The sequence below is a fragment of the Engraulis encrasicolus genome, chromosome 14 (assembly GCF_034702125.1).
Source record: "Engraulis encrasicolus isolate BLACKSEA-1 chromosome 14, IST_EnEncr_1.0, whole genome shotgun sequence".
NCBI lineage: Eukaryota > Metazoa > Chordata > Actinopteri > Clupeiformes > Engraulidae > Engraulis > Engraulis encrasicolus.
In genome coordinates this window covers 51,021,830-51,033,568 of record NC_085870.1, presented here as the reverse complement: position 1 = coordinate 51,033,568, position 11,739 = coordinate 51,021,830, and the positions used below count along the sequence as shown (strand labels likewise).

The 11,739-nt window shown below is 43.6% G+C and overlaps 1 protein-coding gene across 1 annotated transcript; it reads left to right on the top strand.

Annotated features, from left to right (window-relative positions):
- The first annotated feature begins 184 nt into the window (after nucleotides 1-184).
- Nucleotides 185-8,784, top strand: LOC134462839 (protein shisa-5-like). Its single transcript, XM_063216063.1, has 5 exons — nucleotides 185-1,121; nucleotides 6,290-6,491; nucleotides 7,152-7,267; nucleotides 7,730-8,002; nucleotides 8,168-8,784. Exons 1-5 carry the CDS (start codon nucleotides 1,064-1,066, stop codon nucleotides 8,353-8,355), a joined length of 837 nt encoding a protein of 278 aa, XP_063072133.1. The 5' UTR covers nucleotides 185-1,063; the 3' UTR covers nucleotides 8,356-8,784.
- The last annotated feature ends 2,955 nt before the right edge of the window (nucleotides 8,785-11,739 follow it).

Genomic DNA, 11,739 nt, shown 5'->3' with positions numbered 1-11,739 from the left:
AGGGATTTCAGTATACCCACTTAAAATTGATTGATCCATTATTTTGAATAACATAAATATATATACAGTATACCCACTTCACAAAATGCTCAAATATACAGTATACCCACCATAAAAGTAGTAGACTACACCACTGGCTTACATGTCAGTTACCTGCCAGTTTCAGTCACAAGCAACTTCTACAATTCTTGCTTGCTTGCCGAGAAAGGTGTGTGCGTGTGTGTGTGAAAAGCAGGGTCTACATGGGCGGTCAGAGGTCTTAGTCTCGCGTCCGTTCCATTCGGCTTTGGTATGTTTGACCCCTGGGTTGGACGTCAGACTTGTAGCCCAGAGGTTGCCCGTTCGAGTCCCAACCTGGAAGGTTGGTGGGGGGTTATTAACCAGCTCTCCCCTATCCTTCTCCATGACAGAGGTACCCTGAGAAAGGTACTCCCCCACACGGCTCCCTTGGGGCGCTATTGGGGGCTGCCCCCTTGCATGGGTGAGGCATTAATGCAGTTTCGTTGTGTGCATTGTGCTGTGGAGGGCTGTGTCACAAAATGACAATGGGAGAGGAGTTGAGATTTCCAAAGTGAGATTTCACACATTGGAGTGGAGTCGGCCTACCAAAGGGTTCATCAGGGTTCCCAAGTCTCACTCTTCCGGGATGAGGAGCAGTGCGCACCACATGTGGAACCACAGCCCTTCCTAGAAAAATAATCTGTGGTGGAACTACAGTTGTTCCGCATTTGTCTACTTTCGTTTTGATGAAAACGAAACACCCCCTTCAGACACCAGACAACAGCAACCTGTAAAACAAGAGAGAGAAAGAAAATAACGGGGCGAAGAGATTAGAATGCAAGAGTAGCCTATACAGCAGAGTGTTTTCCTACTTGTTGTCACTCAGGCTTGTCACTCAGACTCCGTTAATAGGCGGGCCCAGGCTGTACTCTCGGTGCTCCTGTCAAGAGATGCGCCTTGGGGCATAGCCACGAGCGTGTGACTGTGATCTTCACTAGTTGCAACACAAAAAACGTCATCTTCATTTGCAAATCAAAGTCATAAGACAGCACGACCTCGAGGCATGGCGTTGGTGGTCTACGTTCTGGTGCTTTTGGGGACTTTCCAATCAATTTCAGCCGGTAAGATTTACATAAAACTGGTATTCATACATTTTTATCTGTCAATTTGAAATTGTTGTCCGGTGATGCGTAATTTGATTTGGTTAAGACAACGTCGCCTTTTCGGCTACTTCCGCGAATTGGGGTAGAGCTAGAGCAATAAGCTAATTTACTCTCTTTTTCTCTCCGTGGGCTACATCAGACAAGGCTGTCACAGATCGCTGAAGGCCTTTAATACATAGTGACGTTTTGTCTATGTGTTTGTGTGTGTTTGGATTCAACGCGGAAAGCACCTTTCATTGTCCCTTTGAACTTTTGAAATAACAAGGGATGTCTAGCCATAGCACCACTAGTAGGCATGAAAATAATGTAAACAACATAGTGTGGAGGCTATATAACCTGTGAAGATTTCCATAACTATGAATAAGGGCAGACCCGAAGTGCGACTGAGGTTGGAAGAGGGTATCATAGTGTGGTACAGCTGCGATCGGACGTGGCAGTAGCCTAAAAGTCACGACATGGAACAGAGAACAGGTTGTTGTAGGTCGAATGCTTCACATCTGTGGATAGGCTACTAATTCCCACGTGTTTCAGTTTATGTATCAGTCCACCCATGTACCCACGGAGCCCTGACATGTGTGCGACTAAAATCCCTGAAGGATTTCTTGTGCGCACCTTAAACTTTCTCGTGCGCACCTGACACATTTCCAGTGAGCACGAACAACATTCTTATGACAGAAACGTTCTCTTCATGACATCATGCCCATATGAGAAACAGTTAGAGGTGTTTTCATCATACACATTGTAAGGGGTCAACTGGGCCTGAAGCATAGGCTACTCAGTAAGGTTCATCAATACACTACAAAGAGTATTCACTCGCCCATCCAAATGATCAGAATAAGGTGTCGTCTGTAGCCTACTTGGCCTGGCCAAATGTGTATAAAATGAAGCACCTAGGCATGCTGTTATTAGAAACGTTTGTTTAGAATGGAACTACAGCGTGGAACTGTCATAGGATGCCACTACTGTAACACCTAATTTGGGTCCGTTAGTCCAGCGGTATCATGCTGTGACTCATTGACGTGGTGGCGAGTTTGCGGCCCTGATGTGCCGGACTGCTCAGTACAAGATACAAGATACAAGATATTTTATTTGTCATGTGTATATATATGAAACATATATATACAATGAAAAGCTTCCCTGCTCTGGGAGTCCCAAAAAAGGTTAAAAAGAATGTTAAAAAAGAATGTTAAAAAATAAAAAAAATATTTAAAAAGTTGAAAAAATGGCGGGTTGGAGAGAGGGGAGATGTGATGAGTGGATTTCTTCCTATGTTGGTGATTTTGTATTCAACAGTCTGATACATTGAGGGAAGAAGCTGTCCCTGAGTCGGCTGGTGTGAGCACGTAAGCACCTGTATCTCCGGGCAGATGGTAGAAGGGTGAAGTGTGTGTAGCTGGGGTGGTATGGATCAGCTATGATTCGTTTGGCCCTCCTCAGACACCGCTGGTTGTAAAGATCCTGGATGTTAGGTAGATCTGATTGGATTGTCCTTTGAGCAGATTTGATGACTCGTTGGAGGTCTCTCCTATCTTGGGCAGTGGTGTGAAATTACCAGTTAAAATGCTTTCTATTGTACAGCGATAGAAGTTGGCCAGTATCCTACTCTCCATTCCATATCTGTGCAGCCGTCTCAGAAAAACAGTCGCTGTCTAGCCGTCTTAGTGATGCAATTGATGTGATGAGACCAGCTGAGATCCTCCTTGATGTTGACTCCTAGGAATTTATAGCTCTTAACCCTCTCCACTGCAGTATCAGCGATGTAGATTGGCTGGTGTGGCTGGTGTTGTGTCCTCCGGAAATCCACAATCAACTCCTTTGTTTTGCTGACATTCAGGAGTAGATTGTTATCCACACACCAGGTTGACAATGCCGCCACCTCAGCCCTGTAGGCCGACTCATCTCCATTTGTGATGCAGCCAATTACCGTAGTGTCGTCGGCAAACTTAATGATGGTATTGGAATTGTGAGTGGCTGTGCAGTCATGTGTGAAAAGGGAATAGAGTAGGGGGCTGAGCACACATCCCTGGGGCGCGCCGGTGCTGAGGCAGAGTGTGGAGGAGGTGAACTTGCCCAGTCGCACTGCTTGAGGCCTATCGGTGAGAAAGTTTAGAATCCAGCTGCAGAGTGAGGGATTAAGGTTTAGAGATTGCAACTTTAACACTAGTTTGGATGGAATAATTGTGTTGAAGTAATAAGTAATACATCGAGTAACACTGGTGCCGTGACCCGCATGGGAGTGAGGTTTAGGGGGTGAGTATAACGTAGGCCAATCAGCAGAGTGTGCCGTGAAATGTTTGTAAACCTCCATCCCGAATCCCTAGAGCCGATTCTAGGGTCAGATGGGGCCCCTAGCGAAAATACAAAATAATGAACATTTGAACCAAAATCGCCACTACTGTGGTAATGTGTGGGCTGTTATCCACTATCTATGGGCTTGGGGGCCCCAAGCGGCTGCCTGCCTTGCCTAGTGGAAAGATGCGCCTCTGCGAATCCCCATACAGTATTGGTAGAGCTGGGCTATTGGACTGGTCCTTTAGTTCAGCGATATCGCGCTGTGACTCCCATTGACGTGGTGGCGAGTTTGCGGCCCCAAGGGGGACAGACTGCGCAGTAATACGTCGGCTTACACAAGCATTGCTGGTGGAGCCCTTCACTCTCTCCCCTCTGACAGTCTGGGCCTAAAACAAAAACAATTGAAAAACATAATTATTGTCTTAGATTTTAAAAAGTAATTATGAAACCATCCAATAATGCAAGAAAACTTCACAGCACTTTCCTTTTAATATATGTATCATGCTGATTTGATAATTAGGCAAATAGGCATACGTTGGCATTAATGTACACAATTATATATATTAAAAGTTAAATACATACATACATACATACATACATACATACATACATACATACCTGAGCAGTCTGTGAAAACTGTTGAAGATTGATGTTATGGTGGTCTTATCCAGGAAAGGTAGGGATGTGAAGCGGTCAAGTGCAGTGCTCACATGGAGGAAGTTAGTCAGGGCCTCATCTGTCTGTGTGTAGCGGTCCATTGTAATGGCCGTCTTCATTTCTGTCACCATTGCAGAGTCAGAGCCAGTGTGCTTCTTTGCCATCATAATCATAATCATATCATAATCATAATGTCCTTCAGTGGTAGAATCATTGATGGTGTGGGTGGGCGTCTGTTCAGAGCTCATCAAGGTAGTGAGTGACTGTCTTCAGTGGTTTGAGCACCTGAACCACATCCTCTGCCAGCTGCACGTCTGCACCAGAAAGAGTGACAATTTCTGCATCTCAAATGGTGCACTTGTGTTTGCCTGGCTCTCACCCGACCTGTGTAGTTCCATGCAGCTTCATGAGCTCCACTACGTCTGGGAGAGCACACATTGGCTTTGCCTTCAGAAGGCATGGCTTTATCTACCATTCTGCCCTTCCTCGCCACCAACACATTCCTTCTAAAATGTCTCTATAGAGTCAATAAAGTGTATAATCTGTCCTGTGACTCCTCAATGCAACCTGCCATTGATGTTGAAGCAATAAACGCTCCGTCTATTTTCTGGCTGGAGACGTGGAGGATTCCTGCCGTGTTCCAGACCTCCGTGTGTGTAGGTAGCTCCACCAGGTGGCTCCAGTGCTGCACACACACACACACACACACACACACACACACACACACACACACACACACACACACACACACACACAGGTCTGAGAACCAGGCTAGCACTTCTTCACTTCAACCTTGTGGGGACAGTTTGGAGTGGGCCCCTTCCTCTTCCAATATGGCCGTGCACAAAGCATAAAGCGAAGTCCAGAAAAACACGGATGACATAGTCTGGTATGGATAAACTTGACTGGCCTACACTGGCTACGGAAACAGACTTTCAGGCTCCGGAAGTTTGAAAATGTTTTCATACTTCAAATGAACATACTTGATTGACCACCATACCTTGGATGAAGGATTGATTTCTGTCTGTCAATTGTGTTCCCTTACGAAAATCGACCATGGTTTTACTGTAGTAACATGATTCCTCTTTTTACTCTGAACCAACCAGCTTCCTGAGGAAGCTACGATCATTCAATGTGTGCAACACACTTCTCACTATGTTATATCAGTCTGTAGTTGCCAGTGTACTTTTCTATGCAGTGGTCTGCTGGGGTGGAAGCATAAGGAGGAGGGATGTTGGGCAACTTGACAGACTGGTGAGGAAAGCTGGCTCCGTTGTGGGAGAAGAGCTGGAGAACTTCCCTTTAGTGTCAGATAGAAGATATTATTTGAGCAAACTGCTCACCATCTTGGACAATAAGGAGCACCCACTCAACAACACCATCATCCAACAGAAGAGTGTGTTCAGCTGGAGGCTGAGAGCACTGAAATTCAGGACTGACAGACTGGGGAAATAATTTGTCCCAAGAGCCATACAACTCTATAATGTGTCCATTAAGGACAAAGAGAAACTCCTTGACTTTTCTGCATAAACACCTTATTTATTTTGTATCTATTTTTAATTTTTTATTTTATTTTTACTTCTCTTTTTAATCTACACAGCAACCCGTAAAAAGAATTTCCCCTTGGGGATAAATAAAGTTGAATCTATCTATCTATGTATCTAACCATATTATTAATATGTTTTATCCATGTTCTTTTTTGGTAACCATGAAAACCATGGTTCCCAACTAAACATGGATCATGGTTATTCATGGTTTTCATGTTTTTGTCAGCATGGTTTGTGATTATGGTTTAACCGCAGAACCCCATGGTAAAAAAGACATGAAAACAAGATTCTTGATCTTGATTGATGGTGGGGGCGTAGGTGTTGATATTGTATTGACTCTGGACCTCAGTCATGTCTGTCAGGCCCTGATCCACGTAGCCGAACCGCACACACACACACACACACACACACACACACACACACACACACACACACACACACACACACACACACACACACACACACACACACACACACACACGCACACACACACACACACACTCCATATAGTAAGGCAAAGCACTCTATTCTGGACCAAAATATTTGTGAGCACTATTCACATGCTGTCAGTGCTGCTTTAGTGAATTACAAATAATTATTTCTTGTCACTCTGTTCTTTTAACTTCACAGGTGATGATTGTGAGGCGTACTATAAAAATGGCGCGTATCAGCGGAAAGAAACTTGCTTCTATCCTGACCATTGCTGTGGTACCTGTACCAACCGATACTGCTGCTCCAGCTACGTCAGTGCGTTCACTAAAAATAAACAAAAGCAGTGCAATAGAGGCTTGAACATTGATGAACATTTCACCTTCACCTCCAACTCTGCAAGGTAAGAAAATGGATTTAATCTGAAGGGAAACTGTACTCAGCTTGGAAAAATAATGTACTACTGTATACTACAATACAATTCAATACAATATCTTTTATTTGTTAGCTGGAAAGAAAGAAAAGGAGTGAGGTTATAGAGTAGCGAAAGGGAGAAAGAAAAAAAAAGCCAGTGGTGAGGCGAGGTCAGAGTGCTTCTTGAGAGAGGAGAGGACAGATTTCATAACCTCCACCTGCGCACAGGTGAATTAACCTAATCAGCTCTGCCCATGCACTGGCATGCCATGGCCTGAGGGGAGAACACTGGGAAAATTGCATACATGCAATTCATGCATACATGAAAAGATGGATGTTCTTCATGTCCACCATTTTGAATTTGCAGAAATAGACATTTTAGCTGCAAAACTTGGTCGTACTAGTAAATATTAGTTTTTACTATTTAGTAAATATTCATGAAAAGAGGACATTTGGCAATAAGCAGCACCGTTTCAATGAGTAGCATAGTTGCTTTACCTACTCTGGCCACCATCCTACATAGTGCACCTTTAAAGTACTTTGTTGTATAGACTGAAATCTTCAATGTCATGAATCATATGGAATGGTGGATATGTTTCTTCTACTGTGTGAAATATCGAAATGTATTTTCCTCGTTTTTACCTTCAAGCAAGACTGTGATTATTAGTGTCATCATCCCAGCTGTCATCATCTTCATCTTACTGGTCATCATTTGCTGTGTGTGCCCCTGCTGCTGCTGCTATCAAATGTGCCGCAAGCCCAGACGTGAGTCCAGTCCAACTGCATGAAAACCATTACCCGTTTCAATTACAGAGTCAGCAAAAATACCAAATACATTGTATATTGCTAGATTGACTTTACTATCAGGATACATGATCCTCTCAAAAAGAACAGCTAAGAGGGTGCTGTGGTACACTGTGCTAATGCGATTGCTAATGCAATTTCAAGCCAATGTTATACTAGCCTGGTCTTGTTACCCTCATGCTAATTTCAGTCATACAGGGGGTCTGGATTGGACAAATTCATTAAAGAGTAACTGCTGTACTAGATGCATATGGAAGTACAGTATCTAGACTGGTTAGACAATGTTGTTAAAGACACGAAACACCCAATAGGTATGGAACCATCATATCCTGTTCACACCTTGACATAAAGATAAATATGCAACACAAAACTATATGCATTGTATTTTTTTTCATGCCTGCTCTCTTTATTCTTCTTGTTCAGCGGTGGTGGCTGCCACCACTCACACGACAGTGGTCAACACCCAGTACCTGCAGAACCCCGCCCCTACCCAGCAGCACCCAGGCTACTATCCTGTTAACCAGCAGCAGCCAGCCTATAACCCTGGCAACCAGCAGCACCCAGGCTACTACCCTGGCAACCAGCAGCCAGGCTATGGAACCCCTGCACCGTATGGAGGTCAGCCAATGGCCAGTGCAGCACCGCAGGGACCAGCCAACATGGCGTTTGGGGCCCCCCCTTCCTATCAGGATGTTGGTAAGTGGTAAATTGTGTCTTTGCCAAAGGAAAATCCAAAGGATCTCCACAAGCTCCACAAACCTCCAGTTGCATACAACTCCTTTGGATAGCATTAGCGGTGTTGTGATGGTAGAAATGACGATAGTAGAACTGAATTGTGACGGGGCTTCTTATTGTGTACAGCTGGACCAGGAGGATACCCTGTCAACTACAGCGGTGCCGCCTTCACGCCGGGCCAGCAGTCCTACCCAATGCAACCCACAGGGCATGCTGGGTACCAGAACCAGCCCATGCCACCAGCCAATGTGGACCCCAACGCCCAACCTGCCTACAACCCAGACTACGTCGCCCCACCACCTGCCAAATACTAAACATAACCTGCGGGCACCTGCTTACACCTGAAACCAAATTTGACACACATGGAGGAAGTCTTTAAATCCCTGCACCACTCCACACATACTGTCTGTAGCGCACTGTTTACACATAGCCTTGTATTTTGAAAAACGGACAGTTTCCTTCCCTCCTTTTTCCAATATGACGCCATCTGTAAATAGGCCTATCTATGCATAAATAGATTAGTCGATAGCCATCAAAATATGTTAAGCCTTGTGTTGCAGTGTCCATTTGCATGCACAAATGAAATTTGTTGATTTCAACAATCTTCACTTTTGTCAGTTTTTGAAAGAAAAAAAACGTGTTCAAAATAGTCATTTGTGTGTAAATAATCATGTCGATTGGATATATTTTGACAAAGTTTGATCATGCCGCATTAGTAGGGGAGGTTAGATAGTGAGATGAACACATACTCAAATCTCATTCTACCAACCTACTCTGAAGACATGAAGAGCTTGGGACTCTTTGCTTTGTGTTGAGGCAGAGGTAGGCAAACTCAGGTCCGGGGGTCACAGTAAGCCACTTCATCTGGCCCACTTGGCTCATTCCAAAGGACCATACTCGTAACCTAAAATTCTTAAAAAAGCAAAGGGCGTTGCAGGTGTGAGATTAATCAAGGTCACATCCAAAGTACCATACTCACACCTAAAATTCTTAAAAAAAACAAAGGGTGTTGTAGGTGTGAGATGTGTCAAGGTCACATCTAAATATTGCAATGTGCAGGAGTGAAATAGCTAACAAGTTATGTCAGTGTACATGACATTATTTCTCATTATTGGCACATGCATGTTGCCTGCGACATCTGGCCCTACGATACATATGCTACACCCAATGTGTTTGGATTTGTATCAGAGCTTTAAAATGTTGTGTTTTGTGATATACCCGTATTAAACATATAGCACTGCTAACATGGTTAACACAGTATAATGAACTTTCTCAAAATATATGCCAATTGACATGTCATGCTCGCAGGTGGTTGTATTTATTCCCAAACATTAAAAAACCCACCCTAAAATGCTCCAGATATTCCCTTTAATGCTGAACTTTTGATGCTGGTAGGCCTATTGGAGACCGGTTATTTTTTGCAGCTGGACACTTTGTTTTCTGGTCGTGCAGAATAAGTCATAAAAGCGGAATCTTGTCATTCTGTGACTGATGTGAGAATCAAGTCAAGAGCTAGTGTAAATATTATGCACTGTTTACAAGCCACTTCGTTTTTAATTTGATAAAAGTTAAAGTTCATAAAAGTTGTATGCAGAAGAATAATATATAAAATATTAGAAATATACTATATATTAGAAATATTAGCCTACTTCTGTATGTCGTGCCTATTGTTTGTCGATTTTCTTTTGTTTTTTAATCTCTGTAAAACCAAAGAAATGTTTTGTTCTATCTCCTAAGAGCTATCCTACTCTTAATGCTCAGGTTATATCAGGTCAGAATGTAACTGTTCATGGCAGTATTCCATATTATTTTTGTTTTGTGTCTGAATGCAGGCTTCCATGCCTTCTTGGCTTCTTTCAGATGATAAGCATGTATATGTATATGTATATATGAGGAAAGCCAACTATTTCTTTGGAAAAAAAGATATGGGAGTTAATGTTACTTAATAAGAAGATTATACATGCTGTATACCTTGAACTGTTAATGTGCTACGACAGCCACTGTATGAAGTGTGTGTATGTGTGGTAATACTGAAAAGCTTTCTGAGACCATGTGGTATTAGGCCTAACTATAATTAACTGTCTTGGCGTGGACAAAACAAGACATTGAGCGTCATATCTGCCAAGGTTTTCCACAGATGTCATATTTAATGTTTGTGTAGTTACACTGGCAGATTTAGCTGCGACATGCCCTGCTCATATTACTGATATCTATTGCATTGGTTTTTTTTTAAAGTTTGTCTGGTCAAATTCTACTTTGAAGGCATGTTATTCTCTTCCTAGTCTAGTAAGCTCCTACCAAAGCCCAAAACTGTTGCTCAAATGGCCATAATTATTGTTGAATACCATTTGTCTATACATAGAAACAGAGTGCCTGTCTTTTACATCCCCCAATTGTGGCTACTATCAGAGGCCACTGGGTGTTTTTCTATCCTTTTTATCTGTTAGTGCCTGCTATTGTTACAGAAACTTGTGTTTGTTGGAATGAGCGATGTAATTTTCTGGCCTGCTTTTTCACTTTTTTAAGTTTTTTAAGTTTTAAGACAACATTACCTGGCTTTGCAGTTTTTTGAATAAAAAGTTCTTCCTGTTCCGACCAGTGAAGTAAACCTACGTGTATGTCTTCTGTGTCTAATGTGTCACCCTGGACACTGTGTTAAGTTTGAAAACAAAATAACATTTAGAACACACTTACATATTTACATCCTGAAACACATTTGCAAATGTGAAAACACAAACAAAACACTTTTATAAACACTGAAACACATTTACATCTGGCAAACCATAAATGCAAATCCCGAAAAACACATTAACAAAATAATTTATTACGACCGTTTTTACAAACATCCCCTGATGCACTGCCTTGGACACAGGGGCGCCACCAGAAATTTTGGGCCCTATGAAAGATTCGAATTTTGGGCCCCTTAAGGGCCCCTGTTAGTGCTTTTGTGTCATCTTAAGGGCCCTTGTCAGTGCTTGGGCCCTTAGAATTTGTAACATCTTTCCCCCCCTAGCGGCACCCATGCTTGGACACATTATCAGTGTTGTTTCCTTGAGTCACTGGGTGTTTCGGGTCTCACTACAGACACCCTCGTCTAGGCAACCCGAGCGGGGCTGATCAGACCCCGGCCTGTGTCCTAGTGGCATTCTACTGCCCCCACCTCTCTCCCCTCTTCAGCCAGAGCCACCTGGACGCTATCTCTGCAGCCTCTGCTTTGTTATTCATGGCTCTCTATGGATTGACACCTGTGCCGTAGGCCTTACTCAGGGAGTGGCTGGCAAATTCTCGGCTCCCCACCTCCACTGGCATGCACCTGGTCCTCCAGCCATTCCTGCGACAGTCCTCCATCAGCGCCGGGTACTTCTCCCTCTCTCTCTCCTGTGCCTCCTCCATCCTATCCTCCCAGCGAACTGTTAACTCCAGCATGAGTTGCCTTGTAGCCTCAGAGACCAGGATGATGTCTGGTCTCAAATTGGTCTGGGTGATGTGCTGTGAGATTTTCAGCTGCCTCTCCAGGTCAAATGTCATAACCCAGTCTCGGGCCGTGGAGAGCAACCCTTTTGAGCAGGTCTTTGGTGCTTTCTCTGGCTTCTGTCTTTCTTTACCAAATGGATGGCCTTGGCTGTAGCTTGGGTGCACCGGCTGTCCTCCATCCCCTTGCTGATTGCCTCAGCTATGGATTTGATTGAGGACCTGAT

Excerpts from the sequence above, each read along its gene's own strand:
- LOC134462839 (XM_063216063.1), top strand. The coding sequence starts at position 1,064 with ATGGCGTTGGTGGTCTACGTTCTGGTGCTTTTGGGGACTTTCCAATCA. Across the intron at positions 6,492-7,151 it reads TTCACCTCCAACTCTGCAAG|CAAGACTGTGATTATTAGTG; the intron begins GTAAGAAAATGG and ends TTTACCTTCAAG. Across the intron at positions 8,003-8,167 it reads CCCTTCCTATCAGGATGTTG|CTGGACCAGGAGGATACCCT; the intron begins GTAAGTGGTAAA and ends TATTGTGTACAG.